This window comes from Scatophagus argus, chromosome 3, assembly GCF_020382885.2.
Source record: "Scatophagus argus isolate fScaArg1 chromosome 3, fScaArg1.pri, whole genome shotgun sequence".
Classification (NCBI taxonomy): Eukaryota; Metazoa; Chordata; class Actinopteri; family Scatophagidae; genus Scatophagus; species Scatophagus argus.
This window is the reverse complement of record NC_058495.1, coordinates 24,346,204-24,371,229: the sequence shown is the minus strand read 5'-3', so window position 1 is coordinate 24,371,229 and position 25,026 is coordinate 24,346,204. Positions and strand designations below refer to the sequence as shown.

At 42.5% G+C, this 25,026-nt stretch overlaps 5 protein-coding genes across 10 annotated transcripts; 3 read left to right on the top strand and 2 right to left on the bottom strand.

The window, feature by feature from the left end:
• Window positions 1–1,028: 1,028 nt before the first annotated feature.
• On the bottom strand, window positions 1,029–5,497 carry ccdc51 (coiled-coil domain containing 51). 2 transcript variants are annotated; one of them, XM_046384952.1, is made up of 7 exons: window positions 5,358–5,497; window positions 4,471–4,557; window positions 4,152–4,365; window positions 3,891–4,028; window positions 3,554–3,718; window positions 3,023–3,229; window positions 1,029–2,780 (listed from the first exon to the last, which is right to left on the bottom strand). In XM_046384952.1, exons 2-7 carry the CDS (start codon window positions 4,473–4,475, stop codon window positions 2,199–2,201), a joined length of 1,311 nt encoding a protein of 436 aa, XP_046240908.1. In that variant the 5' UTR covers window positions 4,476–4,557; window positions 5,358–5,497; the 3' UTR covers window positions 1,029–2,198. The 2 variants fall into 2 exon arrangements, with proteins under 2 accessions (XP_046240908.1, XP_046240909.1); XM_046384953.1 differs by lacking the exon at window positions 5,358–5,497 and adding an exon at window positions 4,971–5,278.
• tma7 (translation machinery associated 7 homolog) lies at window positions 5,466–7,135 on the top strand. The gene is made up of 4 exons (XM_046384960.1): window positions 5,466–5,609; window positions 5,971–6,026; window positions 6,266–6,353; window positions 6,715–7,135. Exons 1-4 carry the CDS (start codon window positions 5,594–5,596, stop codon window positions 6,747–6,749), a joined length of 195 nt encoding a protein of 64 aa, XP_046240916.1. The 5' UTR covers window positions 5,466–5,593; the 3' UTR covers window positions 6,750–7,135.
• Window positions 6,713–17,112, bottom strand: dnase1l4.1 (deoxyribonuclease 1 like 4, tandem duplicate 1). 5 transcript variants are annotated; one of them, XM_046384956.1, is made up of 11 exons: window positions 16,961–17,101; window positions 15,181–15,251; window positions 12,062–12,147; window positions 11,092–11,180; window positions 10,705–10,791; window positions 10,201–10,313; window positions 9,973–10,085; window positions 9,651–9,808; window positions 8,806–8,902; window positions 8,381–8,447; window positions 6,713–7,903 (listed from the first exon to the last, which is right to left on the bottom strand). In XM_046384956.1, exons 3-11 carry the CDS (start codon window positions 12,140–12,142, stop codon window positions 7,740–7,742), a joined length of 969 nt encoding a protein of 322 aa, XP_046240912.1. In that variant the 5' UTR covers window positions 12,143–12,147; window positions 15,181–15,251; window positions 16,961–17,101; the 3' UTR covers window positions 6,713–7,739. The 5 variants fall into 5 exon arrangements, with proteins under 5 accessions (XP_046240912.1, XP_046240910.1, XP_046240914.1 ...); XM_046384954.1 differs by lacking the exon at window positions 15,181–15,251 and having other exon boundaries at window positions 16,961–17,112; XM_046384958.1 differs by lacking the exons at window positions 15,181–15,251; window positions 16,961–17,101 and adding an exon at window positions 13,025–13,628.
• Window positions 17,113–19,516: 2,404 nt separating this feature from the next.
• Window positions 19,517–22,558, top strand: LOC124056961 (nuclear factor 7, ovary-like). Its single transcript, XM_046384950.1, has one exon. It carries the CDS (start codon window positions 19,795–19,797, stop codon window positions 21,184–21,186), a length of 1,392 nt encoding a protein of 463 aa, XP_046240906.1. The 5' UTR covers window positions 19,517–19,794; the 3' UTR covers window positions 21,187–22,558.
• A 90-nt stretch (window positions 22,559–22,648) lies between these two features.
• On the top strand, window positions 22,649–24,946 carry LOC124056960 (zinc-binding protein A33-like). Its single transcript, XM_046384949.1, has one exon. It carries the CDS (start codon window positions 22,924–22,926, stop codon window positions 24,313–24,315), a length of 1,392 nt encoding a protein of 463 aa, XP_046240905.1. The 5' UTR covers window positions 22,649–22,923; the 3' UTR covers window positions 24,316–24,946.
• Window positions 24,947–25,026: the final 80 nt, after the last annotated feature.

Sequence of the window (25,026 nt, the reverse complement as noted above, 5' to 3'; positions counted from 1 at the left end):
AAAAAATAGTTCACAGTGAGCTAAAGCTTCCATAAAACTCTTCACTGCGCTGAGTGTTTGTTCATGTGAAGAGAAAATAAAAAAGGGTTTCCAGATCACCAACGTCAGATTCAGCCAACAGTTAATAATGTAGAGCATGTGTGTGTGTGTGTGGTCTCATAGCCGTCACTGTGCTAAGTAAAGACCCAACACCTGCTGCAGTGGATTTACCAGCACAGAGACGACATAGCTGCAGTACGTGGCCAAAAGTATGCGGACACGGAAGCGAAATTGTTGCGCTTTAATCTGCGACTGTTTTCGGGTTTTGCACCAGATGTTGCACCTTCATATCTCATACAGTATTATGTTCCTATGTTACAGTTTTATTGCATTATATTCTCTACTATAACGTAATATTACTATTTACTCCTTGATCGATCGTATCGTACTGCTCTTACATGTACTGTAGTGCTGACTTTGCTACGTCACTTCACTTTAACTACTGTTAATGGTTACGGCATGTGCATTTCTTGTAATTCTGACTTGAAATGTTCTTATTTTATGTACTTGTAATAACTTGTTTCGCACTTTGTTCCATCCCGTACTTATTTTGTCTTTAAGCTGCTTGATCTCATGTTGAAGCATTACAGTTCCCCTTCCTTGGTTAAAGTACACACAGGTGCTGCGTGCATCTTCGCTGTCCGGATACTTTTGGCAGTGCGTTGTATCACACATAGAGCGGACGAAGACGCAGAGCCACGTTGTCCCGACGTGCGCAGAAAGACGGAGACAACAACGCAGCAGACTGGTGAAGATGAAGTGAGAGAAAATGTAAGTGGCTGCCACACGTTCCGCTGCTGCCCCCAACTGGTCGCTGGAGGAACTTACACCACCTGTCGACAAGTAGTCACTGATGGAAACTGCAGGGAACCGTTCAGCCGTGTTTCACAGTGAACACAGTGGTTAGTCAGGGGAAAAATGATCAGTGATTGATAATTTGGGTAATTTTTCACATAAAAAAGCCAAAAAGGTGTGCTGGTTGCAGCCTCTCAACGTGAAGATTTCCTGTTTTTATTTGTCAAATATGACGGCAAACTTTTTGAATCGTTGTACAGACAGAACAAACATTTGAAAGAGTTCATCTCTCGCTGTAATGTTTACTGACATTTTGTAGACTGCGTGATTGATCAGCAAAATCTTCAGAAGGATAATCAAGGATAAGAATAATCAATGGCTGCAGTCTTAATTTAACTGATAAACATGTTGAGCAGCTGTGAGAAATAAATTAGTCTTCTTCATAAGCCATTCGGGAAGGCGGTCAGACATTTTGTTGATCGATGTCATTGATCAGTTTAACACACAGTGATCCAGCTCAGTGCACACTGCCAACATGAAAAGAGAGATAAACCGTCAGTAAAGCGAGCAGATCACAGGCTGTATAAGAAGATCTGGTCGCTGTGAGGTTCAGCCACCACTGAGGCTGCTGATGACGACACTGAATCAAGTGACCAAAGCTGAAAACACACCTGGCACTGGACTAACCTGGACACACCTCACAGGTGTTCATTTGGAGGTGGCATTTTTTAAAAACTTCTTCTGAAAATGAATCCATTGTCTCAGAGTGTGACGTCCGGAGAAAACAAAGCAGCAGCTTCACTTTAACTGGTGTTCACCCTCTTGCAGGTATTAACTGATTTTCTCATTGAGTGTCGGACATGATGCTGCTCCCCAGACTCAGGGGAGGAAGAGGTTACTTAGATGGTGACAGAAGTTTGCTTCTCCCTAAATCTCTTTACCACAAACAGGCTGGAACCTGATGGTTTCTACGCTGCGTTTCATTCACGCAGGCATTCCTGAAAAATCCAATTCAGTGGTTATCCTGTTTAACAATTTAGACATAAAATCATGTTAAAGTATAAAAGCTAATATTTCTGAGGGTGGGGGGCGGCAGTTGAATGCAGCACAACTGACCAAACTCCTGTTGTTGTTTTATCTTCAGATCACAGCATTAAAAATATTTGGGAGGAACCAAAGTCACTCTTTGATTGAGCAGTGCAGTGAGCAGCAGCAGGAGATGATAAACCTGAATGAACAGCTCAGTTACTGACCTGATTTACCTCCAAAGAAGTAAATGCTGTAATCTGATATATTTAGATCATCGCTCCCTCTGACTGACAGTGTTACAGTGCACGTGAACGCATTCGAGCTGGAGGTATCATCTATCCAGTTCCTCTGAGCAGCAGGTATACACCAGAGATGGTGATGGCCGTGGCTGTGTAGGTGAACACGGCGTTATAAAAAGTGCTGGTCCTGATTCGTTCTCCCAGTGTCCTCTGGGTCTCCTCCAGACGCCTCACCGCCGCCTCAGACCCCCACTGGTCTCCTGTTTCTGGTCTCACTAGCGTTGCTAACGGCGGCTGACCGGCCTGCGGTTCAGCCTGCGATCGGGTTTCCAGCTGTTTCCTCACCACCGACAGTTCGCGCTCAACTCTACCGAGGCCCTGCTCCAGTTGTCCCAGCTGAGGAGGGAGGGACTCCATGACAGACTGTGTCTTTTGGCTGCTGAGGCGGAGGTCTTTTAAGGCTGAAAGAGGCACCGTGTGTGAGTCTGAGGTAGGACCTGGCTTGTCCTGAAGGACGATGTCCTTCTGAGTGAAGACGTCCGTCAGAGCGACCCTGAGGCTGTCGATGAGCGTTCGGAGCTCGTCTTGCTGGGAACGATGGTTTCCAGCCTGGACTCTGAGGGCTTCCTGCAGGCTCTCTGGACCTTTCTGGGCTTCCAGCAGCAGACTTTTAAGCTCCTACAGATGAGAGAGATGAAGATGTGACAGCTGAGATTAGTGCAGCACTACAGACTAAGTAGAGATGAGACCACTGAATAATTAATTTTATTTATATTTTTTTAAAAAAGAATTTATTTAAACAGAAATAATAACCAAATTCTTGTCAAAAATCATAAGAATGTCTCACTCCCAACCTGACCGCTGAGTGCATCACACAACATAACAAAATGATTCCAGCTGCTATCATCACCTCCCCTCACCTGAAGACGGACGCGGTTAATGTATGTTGATCCCATGACGCCGATCAGGGCTCCCAGTACCGAGCCAATGATGGACCAGTTCTTGGTACGTTCCGCTCTCGTCCTCTCCTTCTCGTGGCTCTCCCTGACGGCCGCTGAGAACAGGGCGAACTTCTCCCTCTCAGAACTCTCCGCGTTCTCATGGGCTATCCGGAGGCGGCGCTCCTCCTGCAGTCAGGAGAGAGCACCAGGCTTGTTCATGTCAGGTTCAATTCAATAAACCAATCTGATGACCTTTTCGAAAGCAGAATCAACTCAGGAAGGGCAGCCGTGCTAACAAGCATTTAGCTACACAAGACAGACTACAAGACACACTTTTCTTCAGGGCTTTTGTCTTTAAATGCACTCCTCCTCAGCTCCACCTTTTCTTTTCTTTTTCCCAATGGCCTGACAGTGAGTAATGTGTCACTGTGGCTAACGCTGTCTGTATCTCAAACAGCTTGAATTTTCCTTCAGGTGTTTTTATGCACATTTTCAATTGGCTCGGCTAACCTGAAGCAGTTTGTGCTCCAGCGTGGCCAGCTCCAAGTAGTGAGCCTCCTCCCTGGAGACCCTATCCAGCCGATCTCTGACCTCCTTCAGCCTGACCTGCAGGGCCTCCAGGCTAGTGTGAGCCTCACGCACGATCCCTCTGGCCACCATGAAAGCTGCCTCAGCCTGGAAGAAACACACACAAGCCTGAGACTCAGGATCTTTCTCAGTATCATCTCAGGGCAACTGTGAGCCACAGAAAGAGCCTGCAGATCATTGGCTGTTTTCACTGACTATAACATGCACACACAACATATCTTGGATTTCAAGGGTTGGCTGCATCGTACTGTCTGCTAACCTCAGTGACCTTGGTCTGGGCCACACGGACCTCGTTGAGCCCGACAAACTCCTCGTACCTCTCCCACCAGTAGTTGACTGAGGCAGCGGCCGCCTGAGCTGACCTCCGACTCCACTGCCGCCCCAACTCACCCGCATGCTGCAGAAGGGATAACAAAATTATTAAGACAACTCTAATAACTCAGTGGTTGTCAGCATGTTGGTAGTGATGTCTACAGCCCATAAAGTTGATCTGAACAGCCAGAAGATGGATTTTCTTCACCTGTAAGGCAGCCAGGGCATGCTCCTTCACCACCCCGGATCTGCCCTTCCCCTCAGGGGGGGTGAGGTTAGTGGGTGGGGGGGAGCCGGGCTGATGGTGAGCGCTGTAGGTTCGGACCAGAGTGATTCTGCCAGGCAGAGATCCAGAGAGCACAGAGAGGCGGGACACACAGCAGGAGCCATGAGCCCAGAGACAGATCTGAGCTCCTCTGTACCTGACATAGTAAATATACTGTTAGCTGGAATTATATACTGTTAAAATGTAAGTTAATGAACAAAAAGCTCAGGTCTCCTCTATGGACTACACTGTGCAAATGTACCTCATTGCGAAGAGAAGGAGTTAAAAAGTGCAGCTGGAAAACTGTCAGAGCTTCACCGCAGCAACAGAGCCAACACTGACAGAGCAGCTGCAAAAACAACAGCAAAACATTTGATCAGATAATCGATAAACTATTCACTGTTTCTCAACGATCAGAACAAGGTCGGACGATCACGTTTGGGCTTCGAGGGGATCTGACTACCACACTGGGTCCAGCTCTCAAATGATTTCTGAAGCAAACTCAGCAATCCAGCCAATTTTAAATAAAAGTTCTAAAAAAAATTGACTAATACTAATGATTTAGACATTTAGATGTGAGACCTTAATGTTTGTACCTCAATTCATGGCAATGAATATTAACACAGTTCTTGCAAACATTAATTTAAATACACATGACTAATATGCAGTCTAATGTATCTGCGGTTCCCAGCCCTTTTTTAAGGCCTGCCCCCACAGCTGCTCTACAAACTCTCCGTGTGTTACTACAGCGAAAACACGCACTGATGTGTCCCTCGTTGGGAGTCACTGTGAAGCGTTACAGCATGATGAATGATTTCCCAATACCCACGTTGAACTAGCCAACGACTAGCTAACTACAAATACACAGCCGTTATAATGACTGTTATTTCAAGCGAATAAACAGACAGAGTAGAGAGAGATCAAGTTTACAGAGCCTAACACCAAAAGTGTAACTTATGCTACACTGTATATTTTCCCCATCAAGGTTAGCTAACCGCTCCGACCGCTTCAATGCCTCATTCACAACTAGCTTGCTTTTAGCTACACGCTGCTAACAGAGATCTGTAAACTGACTTTTTAATCTTGTTGAAAGTCTGTGACATCCTGTGATAAGTTTACTCATATAACAAGAGAAAACAATAAAGATACCTGTTTTCTTTAGTGTTGTCGAAGCACACATGTCACACAGATGCAATTTCTTTTGGCTAACGAGTTAGCATCTTCTTGTCAAGGCAAGTTTTGTTTCAGGCAAAAAAAACGGTCATCCTATTTCCGGTTCAGAGTTCACTGGGGTCCTAACAGCGCGGATTAGAAAGACAGCTGAGTGTGCTAGCAAAAGAAATACATATATTTCTATCCTCCAGACCACAGTGATCAGTTTAATTATGTCTGGCAGAGAAGGTGAGACATAGTTTCATAAGATGTCCGCTGAAAATCCCGGTCATTATGAAAGATATTTTTTGACAACGTACCAGAACTTATCTTAGCATGTTTTACTACGTGGATTAGCAAGCTAACGACTGTTTAAGAGAGCGCGAGCTCGATACGTGCCGTCCTTTCACCAAACTTCACTAAATATTTTATACATAAATGCCTTTTTTGTAGTTTTCGGGAAATACATACATAAAGATAATGTATCATGACCATGGAGGACTTACTGTTATTATCTGGGAGCACTCGGCTAACAAATTGTATTCAAGCAACAGATAATTAAAAAGAAAATCTATCAATAATATATTAAATGTTCATTCATTGTCCTCAGGAGGGAAAAAGAAACCACTGAAGGCACCCAAGAAGCAATCCAAGGAAATGGATGAGGTAAATGTATCCTCTCCTCTCACTTTATCACGCTGTGCTTGTGGTCTCCTGTTGTCAGGAAACAGTTCCTTTTTATTTACCGTTTTCAGCTTTGGGATTTTTTTTAAATTAAAATGACTAATTACAAAAGTAGTTATAAATAAATATTAGGTGCAGTCCTGACCGAAGATGAACATGAGTCGGAGGTGATGTCATGCAAAGAGTTTAATCACAGATTGAAACTGTTTTGGTTTCTGCAGGATGATGTGGCTTTCAAGCAGAGACAAAAGGAAGAACAGAAGGCTTTGGAGGCGATGAAGGCCAAAGCTTCAGGAAAAGGACCTTTAGGTATTACCAGAACCCTGTTCAGTTTGATGTGTTTTCAGCCCTTTAGAGTGACCACTAACTCTACACGTGCGTATGGTCGTGTGAATGCTGTATTAAGAAAAATTCTAATATATCTTCAAGGATGGAAGTCGAGCCACGGATGAATGTGGTCTTATGGCCAGTTTAAACCTCTACCATGTAATAGTTATGAAATCAAAACAACCTCTGCTATCATTTGTAGCCTACATATCACTTAAACAACTCTTTGAGATTTGCAGAAACCATTGAGATTCATTTGTCAGATTAGAGGTTCATGCTAATTTTTTTTTTGTTTTGTTTTGTTTTATATAAAGCTTCCTGTCATTTTTTTTCATTCTTCCAGGTGGAAGCGGCATGAAAAAATCAGGCAAGAAGTAAAATCTGAATCTGGTGTCTACATATGGTTGCTCCCCGGCCTCGCTTCCCGCATCATCAAACTCAAAACATGTCCTTGTGTCGACCCCCCTCCGCCAGTGAAAACGTACAGAAAATTTGTGAATTTGAGGATTTCGAGGACAGGAATTATCTGTTGCCGGTCAGGTACACCATAACTCCTACAGGCATGTAATTAGAGGTTTCACGCTGTGACACTCAGTCGTACACACTGACCCAAATCTTCAAATCCGATTTAGTAACGAAGGACTGTGTGCCCGTGTGAAAGTTTTAGCTCTCATCAGAAACACGACTCACACCGAGTTTTTTTTTCTTCTGACTTTTGTTGTATTGTAAACAGGGAGATACTAATAAAGTTTTTGTAATTACTGCTTGTTATTCTAATTCTTTATTAAATTGTTAAAACCATCACACTGAGTTAAATGTAATAATGAAGTTTTCTGTGTCTTTAAAGATCAAAACAAAATCTTGATTAGTTTTTAAATGAACAAAAAAAACTTTTTGTGACCAACAACTTCTGTTTATTGACAAGCAGCAGCTGCATTTACAAGACACGAGACTCTGATGAGACTCCAAAACTGACAGCATCGGTTTAGCAGGTGCTGATTTTCTTACAGTGTACAGTTTAAGAGCTATCTTTCATAATTGCGTCAAGTAAATGTACTTGCTGCTTAAGCTTAATTCAGTCAAGAGTCAAAACGCACAGTGAACGGTGTTCATACTGGTGAGCCATACGAGCAGTCATCCACACAATCAGAAATGTGCAGCAGTCCAGGATGCTGCCTGAGGTAATGATGGATACATACGGTACTTTATTGATCCCGAGGGAAGTTCAAGATGTGCTTCCAGCGAAGTGCAGTGAGCTAATGGTATCAAACTGGTTCATCTCTCCTGCAAAGTGGTTCTGTAGGTACTGGTTTAAGATCGGGGTTTATTGTTCCGTTACGTGTTCTGGATGCATCTGGCGTCTTGAGTTTAAACTACATTTCCTTCCAACTTGGCCATCTTTGCCCTGAGAATCTTGATCTCCAGGCTGAGCTTCTCCCTCTCCAGCAGCAGGTTTCCTCTCTTCAGCTCCAGTAGATCCGCATCCAGGGCCACGAGACCCGGCGGCACCACCTGAGTTTGGGTTTCCATATCTGCGGAGGAAAAATGCCACATAATCCACTGAGCCCCGCAGCGTCGTCAGCGCAGGTCGGCAGGGCCGACTTTTAAAGGAATAGTTCACACTTAATCAGTCACATTGAAAAATGAATGCCACTCTCATGTACATTTGTATTTATTTATTATTTAAACCTTTGTTTAGTTGCTGTAGTCTGCTGATTTACTACTGTTGCTCCCTGACTTCAGCTCTGACTGCAGAGTTCTCGCTACCAGTGTGCAAGTACAAGAAAGTTGCCACCACAGACTCCAGGTTTAAAAACTCTGGTGTGCTATGAAATACAGAGGGATTTGTCTGCAGGTGGTAGACTCGGAGCAGTGCTGTGTGAAGCCGTTTGGGAAAAGCTTGAGTGTAACAGTCGTTTATATTTGAAAGTCCCGAACTGCGCTTTTAACAATTAAACACTGATTTTACAATTATCAATGGTATCAATGGTAGATATTGTGCTGGTTACCATCCTCTTCCTGCTTTATGGACTTCAGCTTTACCTCCACAGGGTAATGGTCACTCACTTTCAGAGCCTGGAAAATAAACGGTTATTCAGTGAGCGACTGAACTGTAATATACACGAATGTAAAGAAAGCCAAACCAGCCAAACCAGGTCCCAGCTGCACCGGCTCTTTGTGGAAATGTAGCTTGGTTTTCAAATAAGGGGACTAAGTTAAAACAGGTTGAACCACAAAAAAAAAACAATTCATATGTAAAGATTAGCTGCAGCTGACTCACACCCACTAACCGCCAGCTATTGTTTAAAAATGTTGAGCTGTGTTTTAGTGCCATTCTGAGGTCAGACTCAAAAGGTTGACAGGCTTAAGTCTGAGGCTCTGAAGAACAGGACGGCTATTCATGTCAGGCCCTGTGAAACGACGGGCGACACACCTGCTCCTCGCTGAGTGCGAAGGCCTTCTGGAAGTTGAAGGGTTTGGCCGAGTTGGGCACCACAGCCTGCAGCATGTCGTCTCCGTAAACCACAATCCTGAAGGGAGACCACCACAAACGCCATGGCTTTTAGTCAAAGTCTGCCTCGTGAGAGGTTCGCTCTACATCAAACTACTGTAAGAAAAGTCGTCTTGATGTAGCAGTCAAAAAGTACGGAAAAAAACTTAAAACCTTTATAAACAAAGAAATACAAAAAACATAAATAAAATAATGGAAAACAGTGTCCTTTGCAAACTATCTTCACGATTCCTTTAAGCCCTTTATTAATGTTTAATTTGTGTGCCCTTGTTAAGAAAGCAAAATTAAATTACATTATTCACTTTAGTAAAAGTACATACGTATTTTCAGCTATACATATACATATATATATATATATATATATATATATATATATATATATATATACTAAAAGTACACATCTTCTAGCTCCAGCCAAGTGGATGTTTTAATATCCGGCATCCGTTGAGCGTTGAGGTAAATTATGGTCATGAAGTAATATCATAAGCCAACTGTGATATTACTTCATGACCATAATTTACCTCAACAGTGTACAACCGAATGAAGGTTTATACAGGACGTCTTGTCATAAAGTCATATTTTCTGCTCTCTCCTGAATGAAACACACCGTTACAGCAACAGAATTACAGACTTCTCTGGGTTTAAACACAGCTGAACATTTTAATGAGGAAATGCAACATACAGTTTCATGTCTTTAAACGCTGTTGCTCATTGAGGTCAAACTTTTAAACATTTGATTTATTCAGTGGTGTGTGTGTGTGTCTTACCTGTCGTACGTGTGGTCGTTTCGGTTGCTCGCCGTGGTGTCGACGTCGTCTCCGATCAGCCAGTGGAAGTTCTTGTCGGTGCGGATGCGGATGCCCTTCATGTCCTTCTTGGAGACGTACAAACCGTCGGCGTTGAAGTCGCCCAGGATCATGATGTTCTAGAGAGAGCAGAGGAACGTCGACACTCAGAAACCAAACCTCATAAATGTGATGCTTTTGTTTCCCATTATGTTGGACTGTCCTGAGGGAAGGCTACTCGTTTCCCCACAGGTAAAGCACTTTAACATTATCTTCACGTCCTCGCCGCTCATGATGTCCTTACATCAGTCCTCCACTTCTTCTTGACGTGCTGGAAAACATCGTAGAGCTCATCCAGCTCCTTCTCCGAGTCGTCTGGTTTGGTGTGAACTGGGATCATCACGAGGTCCTTCAGAACTGTGACGGACACACACACACCTCAACTTTATCTGCTTTCCTGTTGTTGTTGTTTTTTAAAATGAAAATACTGGCTTCCTCTTTAAAAACATTCAGGTGTTATTTTATCTCCTACCTGTGTTGAGGCATCTGAATCGCAGGATGTAAGGATCTCTGGCAAAAACATCTCCTCCCTCAGTTACCTGGTCATCAAACTGATAGGAGCCCACCAAGTCAACCATGTCATCCCTACACACACACACACGCACACACACACACAGAGTTGTGAGTCAGTACATTTTAATGCTTTTCTGAAGAAAAGGATCCTCCGGTCGCAGGGACGGAAACCTGCACAAATCAAAAATGTAAAGACCAGTATAATGTAATGTTTTCCAGCTTGAATGATTAATATAAATGTATTCATATTCATCTGGCTGCCTAATTCGTTTGAGGGCAGCAGGAGGTCACTGAACGCCTCGTTTGCTCCAAAAACTTATCATTATATTCCATTGTTTCTGTCCTGAAATCGAGCTGCTGTTCTTCACGACAAAGTCTGTTTCCTTGCATGTTTCAGTCTACAAGAGGCGAGTAAACACACACACACACACACACACACACACACACACACACACACACACACCTGTACAGGAACATGAACTGCTCCTTGTAGCGCGTTCGGCCCAAACGAGTGCTGATCTTCATGGTGTAGTGATGCTTCCTGTTGACTCTGGGCAGACAGACAGACAGGCAGGCAGGCAGACAGACAGACGTGATGTTAGACCAAACATCTTTCCCACACTGTGTGTCTTCTGTATCTGCTCGTCTCAGGTCACATTAGAAATTCAAACTCACAACACACCACTTTTCAACACCACCACGAGGTCGTAGTTCTGAGTCAAACATCTCAACAACCGCTGACTGTTTGTCTTGTTTTTATTATTTTTCTGTATGTTTTAACACTGAGGAGCTCACTTTGTGATGTAAATAATAACAATGATGATAGTCTGATAATTCAGACTGCGCTCACTTGTTCATGGCATCCAGGAAGATCTTCACAGACTCTCCGCTGATGTCCACCACCTCCAGGATCACGATGATGTCGTACTGAGACACGATCTGAGCGGCAGAGACAGACAGGTAACAGGTCAGGTGGGGGTGACCTGCGTGGGGCTCGCCAGTGTTTCCTTTGCTGTAAAGTTGTGTTTGGCGTTAACCAAGTCAGAGCTGCGGGTCAGTCTGACGATGAAGGCTTTTAACAACATTCTGCAGTCTTTACGATCACTAAACCAGCTGATCTTTTTTTTTTTTACCTGAACACACCTTTTCACCCAACTATGTAAGGTAACCTCAATACTTTCAAATCACATAACTGGCTCGTTAAACAGCAGTAAAACCACACCATGTAAAACTGGACTGTGTGGTGTAACTGGCCAGCTGACAGATGCCAACACACTGACTGGTTATAATGACAAACACCACAGTGAGATGAGCTGACCTAACTGCTCAGACGAGTGCTGAACATAGAAATCAAATCTGTAAAACGCAACACGTCACGGATTTGCAACATGTTAGTCGCTTAATCTGCCGCCATCAGCTGTCATAACTGAACAATCTTTTCAGGTAATTTTAACAAATACGTTCAGCAATTTCATCACATTTAACTGAATTTTAATTTTAAACACATTTAATGAAAATAAAACTTGCAGGCCTCGTGCATCCACTCACAATGAACTTAACTAAACTTAAATTATATCAAAATGTCTTTTACGCATCCAGATGCGTAAAAGACATTTTGATATAATTTATTAGTTTTCTTGTTTTAACTGTGTGCTCCAAAGCCTTCAAACTCTCATCTGCTCCAACGTTAAAGCACAATTTGTCAAGTTCTATCCCTGACATAAATCTGGGTTTAAAACGCACCTTTCTTAAAAAACAAATGCTTGAAGAATGCTGTGTGTGTGTCTCTGTGTGTGTGTCTCTCTGTGTGTGTGTGAGACCTTCGTCAGGATATTGAGGACATCTGGATCAGACACTTTGTTTTTCCCAAACCTCTGGATGTTAAAAGATGCTATTTTCATGGTGGCTGCAGAGAGAGAAAAACAAACAAAACAAAGCATCAAAGGCACAGAGTCTGTTGTGTCCAACATGCCCAGACATGTGTGGTATTACCGTCTGTCCGACTGTGTGTCTGTCTGTCTGCTCATTCAAGCTCATTTCACCTGAGGCCAGTGTAACACGTTCTCACACACATGACTGAGTATTTGTAGTAGTAGAAGTACACGCTGTAAAGTTTCGCGGTCTGCAGTCTGACCTCATTTCAGCTTAGCTTTAAACAGACGGACAACAACGTGACGACAACAGGACAGGTGATCATCATTAGAGTGAAGAACCCAGCAGTAACTGAGGGTAGAGAGCGGGAAGAACATTTAGGAAATATAAATGATTAAAACATGAACCGAGGAAGACAAAGCAACCAGCTGTGTGATGAAAAGCAAACCGTCAGGAGGTTAAACTCAAATTCACAACGAATACAAATTCTCTCGCACACGGCTTCCGCACTGGGGCCCGAGCAGGACGGGGCCCGAGCAGGACTCGTCCCGACAGGTTTCGTCCCCTCGTCAGCCCACCTGTGTTTACCTGCAGCCGTCTGCTGTGACGCGCTGTCACAACACTGTGCTGTTTGCTCAGCTCTAAACAGCAAACCAGCCGTGAGCCATAATGAGCTGCTCATACCTGCAGATCCGCCACATCCGCACCGGCCTCACCTGTCGACGAGCTCTGATTCTGATCCTTTACATGTTTCTGCCACTTTAATGAGATTTCTCACGCACTGATTTCCTTTACAACCTGTACGCAACTGCAGTACAACGATAAGGTGTTTAATGTTCAAACTTAGAAACTTTATTGTTTTTTTTGGTAAACGTTCTGTTTGGTCGGACTTTACTGCTGTGTTTTATCACCTTTTGCTTGAGCAACACTCAGCAACTTGTTGGGACCTTCATGGGAAGTTGGGACTTTTCATTGTTGAATTCCTGCCTGACAAACGACTTCAGTTACTCAACAGTCTGGGTCTCACTTGTTGTATTTTATGCTTCCAAACTCTTTTTTCCAAGGGACCATAACACGTACAGGATGCGGTTCGCCTTCCTGCACCGCGTGTTGTTGCCAACCTGTGAGTGGACCTTTCAGCTCTGACGGCGCTTTCACAGGTGTGCGTCACCACCTGGCTTGTGAACGTCGGAGGATGAGACGTTCATGATCTAACTATTTGTCCTTTCACTTTGGGTGAGCTTCACCCAAACCCTGCCTGTGAACGACTGAGCTTTTCATACCCAGTGATGACACGTTTACCTGCAGACTGACGCAAACAGGTGTTTTTAATTACACTCTCAGCATGGAGTGAGTATTTAAAGCATGTTCCCTTAACGCAATGACACATTTCTGTGGACAATATGAGGAGCTCAGTTCCCTTAAACTAAACTCAAATCACACACACTCAAAATCGACAGCAGCACACGATCAGCAGCACGAGATGACACAGAAACTCACCACAGGAACGTTACTGCCTTGTAATCACTGCTGTCAGGGAAACAGGATAAATGTATGTTAAGTTAAGTTAGTGTGTGACGTAGATCTCTCTCTCACACACACACACACGCACACACACAGCTGGCAGCTGGCAGCAGGCAGTAAACATCAGCCGTGTGTCTCATTTTCTTTTTCTTTTTTTAAAAAATGTATTTATGCATGGCACTGCCTGAAATGTTATTTAAAATAGTTAAGTATTGACTGGCAATATTTTATTGGCATCTGATTCATACGATTGAAGACTGTAAAACGTGGGTTATTTTTGATTATGACATAAAGAAGTAAGAAGTTTATGTTCTGTCACCGACAAACGGAGGAAACGATGACAGAACATTCAAGTTGATAACTGAGTAACAGTCGAAACTGAACTGAAAAATACTCTTCATATGCTTTCTTTGATGGAAGTGCTCCTCTCGTCCCGCTGCAACAACAACATGGCGGCATCGTGTTTCGGATGTGCGGTGGAGGTCGTCCAACTGGTTCGTATGTTCAGCCGATCAGGTGGTAACAAGATACGACGGCCGATAGCAGCCTCAACGTGACAGCACTCACAAAGCAGACACTACAGAACTAACACCGGGATCACATTTCTAGATGGGTAGTTTTACATTTTATGGATCTTATGAGTAGGTGGGATTGGCTCCAACCCCCCCGCGACCCTGACGGATAAGCGGTATAGAAAATGGATGGATGGATCTTATGTTGGGTCAGACTGGTGGGTCCACCAGTTACTTTCATTTTCACAGTCGTGTACCAGGATGTCTGTGACTTCATGCTTCAGAACTATTAAGGTGAAGTTCGTAGCAGAGAAACAAAACGCACCACAACATTGTTTGAACTTGTGCAGGGCGTTCATTCAGACCTGAAGCAAGGCCTGGCTGGCTCACTGTCAGTGTTAAGCCTACAAATTACTACAATAAAAATATTTAAACTGTCCATTTCAAATTTAGTTTCAGCACAAAACAACTTTGTTAGAATTCAGATAAGATCAGAGTTTGTGTTCAAATAATTTCTTTCATAAGGTGATGGAACCTTCACGTTTAAGAGAAACTGATGTTTGCTGTTGGTAGGAAACAGGAAATAAACGGCCATCTGCTGTGTCAAAGTCCAACACTTTGTGGACCCATGCGTCCACCCGGACCTCCTCCTTCTGTGGAGGCTTTACAACTTCCTCCTTCACTCCTCGCAGGCAAAAGTTAAATTTGAAACTGCTGCCACTGAAGGTAAACTTCTCAGCTCCAGTCAGCTGGAACTGATCGTGCTAAGGAAACATACTAACGTGATAACATGATCAAACATTACATTAAAAATGAAAGTTGTTTAATGTTTGTTCAACCCAAAAATTCATCTGCCTGGTGTGATGATGCTGTAGTATTGTAAATATGTGATCATCTACCCGCCGTCTGCTCAGGTATCTGAACAAAAGAACTCAGTCGTCCAACAGCTTACTTGGAGCTTCGGGTTTCACTTTTATTTCATCTTTTTGTTCAGACCACATTCCACAGCGTAAAGGTGGAAAAATACTCACATCCTTTCAGTGGCGAAGGAAGTACTCAGGTCTTTTATTTTAAAGTAACAATACTGCAGTGCAGAAATACTCTGTAAGTAAAGTAAGTAAGTAAAAATACATTAGCATAGTCGTATTACTATCAACAAAGTATCAAAATATCATATCAGAATAGTATAAAAATACTCCTATTGCAGAATGACCTATTTTAGATACAATATAATATAATATAATCAATATAATGAGATTATAATTACTGATAATGACAAAAACTTTACAGACAGCCAAGTAGTTTAATGTACAGCAATTTGGATAATAATCATTTAAATTCATTATTTAAATCATGATTACATTTCATAGTTATAATCTGTTATAATCTCTGCATTGATTTTTCTATTTTTTCATTCTTTTGCTGCGTTTGGGAGGTTTTTGGGCATCAGTGATTCTGAACAAAGACAGCTGAGTGATGAGTCTCATTCCCAGGTCGTCTATGGATGACGGCTGGGACTGAGACTCAACACTCAGCTGCTTTTCTCCAGAACTGCAGAAGAAGAATCAACTTTATTGGCAGCATATGTGTTTTTCAATACACTGAATTCTTCCTCTGCATTTAATCCATCCTTGGTTGAACACACATGTAACACCCATCAAATTACCTGCAGTGGACAAACACACACACACACACACACACAGGAGCAGTGAGTTGCCACGTCAGGCACCAGGGGAGTAAATTGGGGGTTAAGTGCCTTGCTCAAGGGCACATCAGCCAGCTAATGGAGGGGGGAGAGCATTTTTCTTTCTTTATTAATCACTCCACCACACCCAAATTTTTCCTACCAGTCCGGTGTGGGAATCGAACCGGCGACCCTCCGGTCACAGGCCGCTTCTCCAGCCTCTAGGCCACAGCTGCGCCCCAGAATGGCTTACTGGTGTGTTTACAAGCAGAAACAACCAAATTCTGCACAGTTTGCCTTTAAGTGAACACGTACAGTATGTGCAGTGAGGTCAGGTCGGTCAGGTCGCAAAAATAAGAGTGCTCACAGTCAGTTTAAATTACAAAAGGGGGGAATCTGCCTGCTGCGCTCAGAGTCGTGTTGTGGTCATTTAATGCCGTCTTTGTGGTGGCAGGTATGACGATTAGTGGACTTTAACAGTATTGGTTTAAAAAACTACAGTATTTCCATTTGGAGTGTAGATGAAAAGTGGAAGAGTGGAGTAAATAAATAAAATAAACACCCCAGTTTTGTACTACAACACAATTTTGAGGTACTTTAGTAAATACTTTAACAACTAAATTTGCCACAGGGATCGATAAAGAATTTCTGATTCTGATTACTCCACAATATTTATTTGATGACTAGAGTTATTAGTTCAAATTTCATGCTGTTATACCTCCAAAATGTTTTTGTTACTTCTACTTTAATTAGTGTTATTTTACATTTTTATTTAATTAAAAAATATTTATTTATATGAAATAAAAAAAATAAAAATAACAATGAATTAAGGATAATTAATTGTTTAATTATTTTTGATTAATGCAACAACAGACACATTGTGCCACATCAGAAAATTAGCTCCCTTCTGACTACACCATCCTATACTGTTCACATGTCTGGTAGGTTTTACTGTTCATGCAGAGTCGAACTTTCAGCACCTCAGATCTGTGCTTCAGATCTGATCACATGCTGCTTCAGGTCTACAGATGGAGGAATGCTGTTTCATTGTCTAAAAACATGTGAAACCTCTCAGGCATTCAGCTCAGCGTGAGGAAAAACAGACAAAAAGATGGTTTGTTTCTCACCTGCTGGAGGTAGAGAATCTGCTGCTGCCGGACAGGACCAGATGAGTTCAGTTTACTCCCACCGAGAACAAACTAATGTGAAGAAAGAGAAGGAAAACTCTTGAGGATTCACCATGAAGACTCCTGAATGCGCAGTGGAGCCACCAGGAGCAAAACATTCTGTAGTGGGTGACCACAGGCAATGTGATTGGTCGAAAGCCAACCAATAACAGGAGCTGGAGAGAGAGAGAAAGACAAGGACCCCGCCCTCCATAATGTTTTCCTGTTGTAGGTGTAATAAAACCTGTATGTGTGTGTGTGTTTAAAAGGATATCGTCTGGTCTTTATGATCTCAAAACACAAGCAGACTGTAAAACAAAAGTAGACTTTGAGGATTAAAATGTGTGTGTGTGTGTGTGTGTGTGTGTGTGTGTGTGTGTGTGTGTGTGTGTGTGTGAAGCAGGATGTTTATCTGCTCTTGGTTGCTCAGCAGCAACTCTACAGAGATCAGACAAGATCCACAATGCAGTTACATGTGACACACAGGAAACTGTTTACCTCCCTAATACGTTTGGCTTGTTTGACAGCCTTCCCAGTTTGTACTGGGAGCAAACTGGGCCAGCAGGAGCCTTTGACCTTAAGTCGCGATGCATTTATGGTGAAACCGTTTCAGTTCCTGGTCTAAATTGTTTTATTGTGTGACTGAGGTGTCAGAACGGCTACACCTCTGCAATAAAAACACACAGGGAACCTTTCACTATTTAACCATTTAGAGAGTACAATATATGTGATAAAGTAATTTATTTATCAACAGAATTTACACAGTAACCAGTAACCAAAATCATCAAATTAATGTCGTTAAAAGAGTAGAAAAAAGGGACAATATTTCCCTTTGAACTGCAGTGAAGCAGAGGTATAAAGTAGCAGAACAAAGTACTACTACTACTACTCTAGTAAAGCAAATGATCAATGACATGTAAAGTGAGCAGTGGGTGAGTTAGACAGTGGAAGGTGGGAACTCCACTTGTATCCTGAATAACCTGGATTACCTGACCGGCAGGCCATCATTTGTTCAAATATCCAAAATGACGAGCGTAAACATTTTCCTGACAAGCAACCTCTTATGTGCATGCAAATAACTTTTTTTTATTTATTTTTGTTGGCCCATGTGTGATGTTATTTCATTTCCCACTCATCATTTTGTTTCAACAAGAAATACCTTGTGTCAAAATTACCGTTCACAGTAACGAACTTTAGGTGTGTCACTGACAGGTACTGATGGAGAGAGGAAAAGATGAGCAGCCAAAATAAACAACTGCTTTCGTTTTCGCAAAGCTCTCCCTCTCACTCTGTGATTCACTGGTTGTTACAATGGTTGGACAGGTGAGCTGTGCTGTTGAGTCTAATCTCTGCAATAGAAAAATACTGGAAACCACATCTGTGTCAGAGGACCTGTAATGTAGTGAGAGGCTGGCAAAATATCAATTCAGAGGGGCTGTGAAGGATTATTTGAGTTTATTGCAACCTTTGATAATAGTTAAGAAGGTACAAGTGAGAATGACTCAGGAACAGTTTAGATGATGAATCACATCTAAGTAGTTCCTAAATTACAGGACAACTGGAGTAATAGAAGTAGAAAATGACCAGTTACTGCATTAATGAATCACTCATCAGCTCGCAGGCAGGCCTCCAGCTGCTGAGTAGCACTGCATTAAAACTACTCAATCAGTAATTCCTTAAATCTGCAATGCCTGATTTGTTTTGGCCACTTGGGGGCAGCAGAGCAGAGGTTGTAAACATGACTGTGACACATTTTAATTTTGTATGGCAAACAATTCAGCAAACAAAGTCGCTTATTTACACATCCCTAAGAAAAAGAGCAACATTATTATTCATTTGGAGCCATGCTTGTGCCCACCTGATAAAGTAAGTGCAAGTCCAGCATTCAGCCATCATTTCTGCTCTGATTCGACTGATTCCTGGCGAAGTTCTCCACCTGTTTCATCTTTGCGCAGCTGGCCAATCACACGGCGAAGTGAGTTTAAATGCTGGATTGTCTGTCTCATAAAGTCACAAAAACGTAACGCGTCACAATTTTTGGATCTCTTTTATTCAAACTGTGCTATTCCCAACTAAGAACCATTCAGCTACAGTTGATGTATATGTAATTTTTTATGAAGTAATAAATAAAAACAGTTGTGATTTTAGAAGTAACTTGATGGTGCATTTGTTGTTGTGTCCTTGTTTTTCTTTTTTCACAGTTTTTACATCACGTCAGTTTGCGATGCCAGAGTGCAAATAAAAACCATGACAATGGGAATGACAATGTAAGTTAATTTGGTTTGATATATTTTTTCTATTTAAGCAAAACACAGCAAGCCGACAGGTTAGAACTCGCCATCTTTTATTTGCACTCTTCCCATTAGAGGAATGCTGATATAGTGAGGCAATCTCAAAGAAGCGTGACACTTCATATTAATCACATTTATCTTTCACCCTCCTCAACAGTCTGTCTCCACAAATGGAAACATGTTGACGGCCTGACGAAGATCCATCTCTTACCACCTCATCCAGCTCCACCTCCTCTGTGACGAACAGGAAGTAGCATTTGTTTCCTGCATTTCTCACTCGAAGACACAAGGACATTCTGAAAGACGTGACAGCAGTAATCTTCCTAACTGAGGCAAGAGAGAAAATTAAATGTTGACTACTTCCTCTTCAACGTGCTACTGACCAAAAAAAACTGAACCAAAGTGAAAGTAACTGAGGGAACTTACAGTCGGTTACAACTGGGAGGAGAAACACAACCAACCGCCTTCGACATTCTGCCTGCCTGCACTCCATTTGAAGAGAAAATGGCCTCCTGTTCAGAGAAGGATCTCTCCTGTCCTGTCTGCACTGACATCTTTAATGACCCAGTTGTCCTCTCATGTAGCCACAGCTTCTGTAAAGCCTGCGTGCATACATTTTGGAGGGATAAATCAGTTAAGGAATGTCCGCTTTGTAAGAAAATATACGTGTTGAGTGATCCACCTCGTAACCTGGCATTAAAGAACCTGTGTGAAGACTTTTTACTGGAGAGAGATCAGAGAGCTTCAGCAAAGTCTGAGGCTCTCTGCAGTCTGCACTCTGAGAAACTCAAACTCTTCTGTCTGGACCACCAGCAACCAGTGTGTGTCGTCTGCAGAGACTCTAAAACACACACCAACCACAGATTCAGACCAACTGATGAAGCTGCGCAGGATTTTAAAAAGGAGCTTCAAGAAGCCCTGAAGCCTTTACAGGAGAAACTGAAGCTCTTTAAACAAATCCAAAGAAATTTTGATCAAACAGCAAAACACATTAAATTCCATTCCAGGCACACAGAGAGGCAGATTAAGGAGCAGTTTAAGAAGCTTCACCAGTTTCTGCAAGAGGAAGAGGAGGCCAGGATCACTGCTCTGAGGGAGGAAGAAAGGCACAAAAGTAGAGTGATCAGGGAGAAGACTGAGGCTCTGATCAGAGACATAGCAGCTCTTTCAGACACAATCAGAACCACAGAGGACGAGCTGAGAGCTGAAGACGTCTCATTCCTACAGAACTACAAGGCAGCAGTGAAAAGAGTCCAGCAGCACCCCCTGCTGGATGATCCAGAGCTGGTGTCAGGAGCTCTGATAGACGTGGCCAAACACCTGGGCAACCTGACCTTCAACATCTGGAACAAGATGAAGGAGGTGGTCTCCTACACTCCTGTGATTCTGGATCCAAACACTGCTCATCCAGAACTCATCCTGTCTGAAGATCTGACCAGTGTGAGACATGGAGGGACGCAGAAACTTCCTGAAAACCCTGAGAGGTTTGATTTGTATCGCATTGTCCTGGGCTCAGAGGGTTTTGACTCGGGGACTCACAGCTGGGATGTCGAGGTTGGAGACAATACAGGCTGGGTCCTGGGAGTAGCAGCAGAGTCTGTCCAAAGAAAGGGAGACATAAACTCTTCTTTGTGGCGAATAGGTTTATCTAATGGTAAATATGCAGCAGTCTCCCCATCAGATCCCAACACTGTTCTCCATGTGAAGAAGAAGCTCCAGAGGATCAGAGTTCATTTGGACTGGAACAGAGGAAAACTGTCATTCTGTGATCCTGATACTAACACACTCATACACACTTTCACACACACTTTCACAGAAAGGCTGTTTCCATACTTTAGTAATAAGACAAAAAATCAACTGAAAATATTACCATCAAAGCTTTCTGAAACAGCTTAGCCAGTGATGACAATGTAGCAAGAATATAACACATTTTTTGAGTGGGAATATTGAACAATTACAGGTTATTTTAAGATATTTTGTTTTCTTTTCAAGACTTAACTGTGTATTATTTAAGTATTATACTTAACTACAAAATGTTAGCAGCTCCTCCACTCTTTGTGTGTCATGTTTTATTGACTTTTGACTCTTTTTAGAGAGCTTTGGTTGGCTTAGGAAATGTTGATTAATGCAAATGTTACACTGAGCAAAAATAAATAAATTTGACATTTAATATGATGACTATAATCTCAGACTGTTTTAAACACTTTCTGGGTTGTGATTATTATACAGGCCTTAAATATACAGTCAGAGAACAAAGCAGTGCTATGGCTTTTTAGCGTCTTATTCAGGTAGCCAACGGATCACTATTGCTAGCTTTAGTCAGCCTAGCTAGCTAAAATTATTTTACAGGATTGTCACTTCTTGCTCAAAGATTAAATTACCATTTCATTGTGATTAAAAAAAAGTCAACATTTGTAATGACTTGTGAATGGGCTGTTTTTGTTCACCTGAAAACACATATTGAGACATACTGAGGAAAATTAGCGAGTCAAGTTGAATGGGTAATCATGACACCAAAGTGAAGTAACATGAGAAGGCATCTTTGATACAGCACTATAAAATTGTGTCTGTTGACTTTATGAAAAGTAAGTGCCTTATAGTAACATTAGCTCAGGAGTAAATTCAAATGTATTCAAGGTTTGTGTTCAGATTTGTAACTAAGTTTGCTAAGTAACTCTGAGTAAATGTAACTGAACATACTTCACCAACCTAAATGTTAGCTAACAGACACCAAGTAGCCTACTTTTTCTTTGAGCAGGCTAAAATTAGCCACAGCCACAAAAGTTATATTTAATATAGTTATAATAGCCACCCAGTATAATTAATTTGGTGACACAAGTTGATCAGCAATTTTCCCCAACTAAATACATGAAAGTCACCAAGGTACAATTACAACTAAGGTGAGGCTACTTTTCTGTTTTCTGTTACTGAAACAAATGACCTGGCTAGAACTGACCCTATAAAAATGCACTTCCTGGTTTTCTTTGATGCATTTGCGACTTAGTATTTAAATTTCAAGACTCCACTTTGAAAGGTAAGTCCTAGTATGTTTTACTCTCTGAACGTCTGGCTGTTTAAAGGAAACCACAACAGCACTGAGCAGAGTATCTGGTAGCTGACTGTAACGAATCCTTTAGAAGCCCAAAATACCCATAAGCAAATCTGAGAAATAGTCCCACTCTTTCATTACTGAGGCTACTTGGTGTACAATTTGCCAAAGTGCTGCTTCTATTGTACCGCTGTCCTTGGTGAATAAAAACCTACTATAGTGCCGTGATGTGAAAGGAAACTCATGGCTTATTTATTCCACTTCACTGTTTGACACAAACTGGTTGACAAAGCTCCACCCCCAGCTCACCTGAGACAAACCACGAAACAGACCGTTGTTCGGCAACCAGGAAGGGACACACACACCCAGAAACAGACGATAAGAACCTTTTTTAGACCGGACCCAAAGCTTCCCCTGAGGGAGGAAAGCTTCACCTGGAAATACTGGAAGTCCTGCAACTTTAACATGCCACTGACTGCATTCACGAGCTGTGAATTTAGAGGGAAAAGACTTCCTGAAGTATCTTGACTGACTGACTTCCTGTTTTGCAGACTGCCTGAAGCGTTCAACTTTGCTTTGAGAAAATGTCTCTCCAGTCCGAAGAGGATCTCTCCTGTCCTGTGTGCCAGGACATCTTTAAAGATCCAGTTGTCCTCTCATGTAGCCACAGCTTCTGCAAAGATTGTCTGCAGATGTGGTGGAAAGGGAAACCTATACAGGAGTGCCCAGTTTGTAAAAGGAAATCGTCAAGGAGTGATCCACCTCGTAACCTGGCATTAAAGAACCTGTGTGAGGTCTTCATATTGGAGAGAAAGAGAGCTTCCTCCGGGTCTGAGGCTCTCTGCAGTCTGCACTCTGAGAAACTTAAACTCTTCTGTCTGGACCACCAGCAGCCGGCGTGTCTCATCTGCAGAGACTCCAAAACACACACCAACCACAGATTCAGACCAATCCATGAATTTGCACTGGATCACAAAAAGGAGCTCCAGAAAGCCCTGAATCCTTTACAGGAGAAACTGAAGCTCTTCGAATATGTCAAAGGAAACTGTGATCAAACAGCAAAACACATTAAAGTCCAGGCACAACACACAGAGAGGCAGATTAAGGAGCAGTTTAAGAAGCTTCACCAGTTTCTACAAGAGGAAGAGACTGCCAGGATCACTGCTCTGAGGAAGGAAGAGGAGCAGAAGAGTCAGATGATGAAGGAGAAGATTGAGGCTCTGAGCAGAGAGATAGCAGCTCTTTCAGACACAATCAGAACCACAGAGGACGAGCTGAGAGCTGAAGACGTCTCATTCCTACAGAACTACAAGGCAGCAGTGAAAAGAGTCCAGCAGCACCCCCTGCTGGATGATCCAGAACTGGTCTCAGGAGCTCTGATAGACGTGGCCAAACACCTGGGCAACCTGACCTTCAACATCTGGAACAAGATGAGGGAGGTGGTCTCCTACACTCCTGTGATTCTGGATCCAAACACTGCCAACCCAGAATTTATCCTATCTGAAGATCTGACCAGTGTGAGACATGGAGAGAGGCAACAGCTTCCTGAAAACCTTGAGAGGACTGACTATCATCGCTCTGTCCGAGGCTCAGAGAGCTTTAACTCAGGGATTCACGTTTGGGATGTTGAAGTTGGAGACAATACAGCCTGGTTTGTTGGTATGGTGGCAGAGTCTGTCCAGAAAAAGGGACGCATCAAATCTGGCTTCTGGCAAGTAGAGTTCTACAACGATAAATACAGCACACGCTTGTTAGGATGTCCACCCACTGTTCTCCGAGTGAAGAAGAAGCTCCAGAGGATCAGAGTTCATTTGGACTGGAACAGAGGAAAACTGTCATTCTGTGATCCTGATACGAACACACTCATTCATACCTTCACAGACACTTTCACGGACAAACTGTTTCCATGCATCGGAACTTTGAATGAATTCCCACTGAAGATATTACAAAACAAGATTTCTGTAACAAGAGAATAAAGATAACGTATTTTTCACTTTCAGCATACTTTTCTTTGACGCTACATGGACGACATATTGTGTTCAACCAAAAACTACACCCATGTGTGCTTTAGGATGCTGGTGCTTGCAGAGCTAATTGAACATGTGTTGGGTCACAGTGTCTGGCGTGCAGTTTGTGTTCCAGTTCATCCCAGCAGTGTTGAAGTCAGGGTTCTGTGAAGAACAGTCAAGTTCTTCCACACCAAACTGAGAAAATTATTTTTGTACATTGGGATATTGTGTTGTGGAAATAAGAACTTTTGCCAATCCGTTGGAATAACACTATTGTCTAAAATTTCATTGAATGTTGAAGAATTAAGATTTCTCTTCATTTTGGGCCCACGAAAAGCAGCCAAGTCAACGCACACTTATGTGGACAGTGAGAGGTGTCCACACACTTTTGGCCACACAGTGTATCTTTTTCAAGTGAAATGTTTTCGTGCTGTTTTTAATGTCTTATTCATATTTCATTTTCTGCTTTGCTGTTGCTGTCTGTTGTTAAGTGCTGCTGCACTGACTTATCAAGAACCAACTGACTTTAATCCCTTCTGCTCTGTCGTGCTGTTGGACATACAGTTAAAATACAAAAATAAAACTAATCTCAGATAAATCCTAGACTTGTGTCTTATTCCATTTCCTGATTCATTGGTTGACTGCACTGACTATTAGACACCAAGACAGACAATTAGA

What these genes read in the sequence shown, in the direction of transcription:
- tma7 (XM_046384960.1), top strand. An exon ending in AATCCAAGGAAATGGATGAG is followed by an intron (nt 6,027 to 6,265) that starts GTAAATGTATCC and finishes TGGTTTCTGCAG; the next exon opens with GATGATGTGGCTTTCAAGCA. An exon ending in TTCAGGAAAAGGACCTTTAG is followed by an intron (nt 6,354 to 6,714) that starts GTATTACCAGAA and finishes TCATTCTTCCAG; the next exon opens with GTGGAAGCGGCATGAAAAAA.
- LOC124056961 (XM_046384950.1), top strand. Translation starts at nt 19,795, where the DNA reads ATGGCCTCCTGTTCAGAGAAGGATCTCTCCTGTCCTGTCTGCACTGAC.
- LOC124056960 (XM_046384949.1), top strand. Translation starts at nt 22,924, where the DNA reads ATGTCTCTCCAGTCCGAAGAGGATCTCTCCTGTCCTGTGTGCCAGGAC.
- dnase1l4.1 (XM_046384954.1), bottom strand. Translation starts at nt 12,142, where the DNA reads ATGAAAATAGCATCTTTTAACATCCAGAGGTTTGGGAAAAACAAAGTG. An exon ending in TTCCTGGATGCCATGAACAA is followed by an intron (nt 10,792 to 11,091) that starts GTGAGCGCAGTC and finishes CTGTCTGCCCAG; the next exon opens with AGTCAACAGGAAGCATCACT. An exon ending in TCGCACTCAGCGAGGAGCAG is followed by an intron (nt 8,448 to 8,805) that starts GTGTGTCGCCCG and finishes TTTATTTTCCAG; the next exon opens with GCTCTGAAAGTGAGTGACCA.
- ccdc51 (XM_046384952.1), bottom strand. An exon ending in ATGCCCTGGCTGCCTTACAG is followed by an intron (nt 4,029 to 4,151) that starts GTGAAGAAAATC and finishes TCCCTTCTGCAG; the next exon opens with CATGCGGGTGAGTTGGGGCG. An exon ending in TGGAGCACAAACTGCTTCAG is followed by an intron (nt 3,230 to 3,553) that starts GTTAGCCGAGCC and finishes TCCTGACTGCAG; the next exon opens with GAGGAGCGCCGCCTCCGGAT.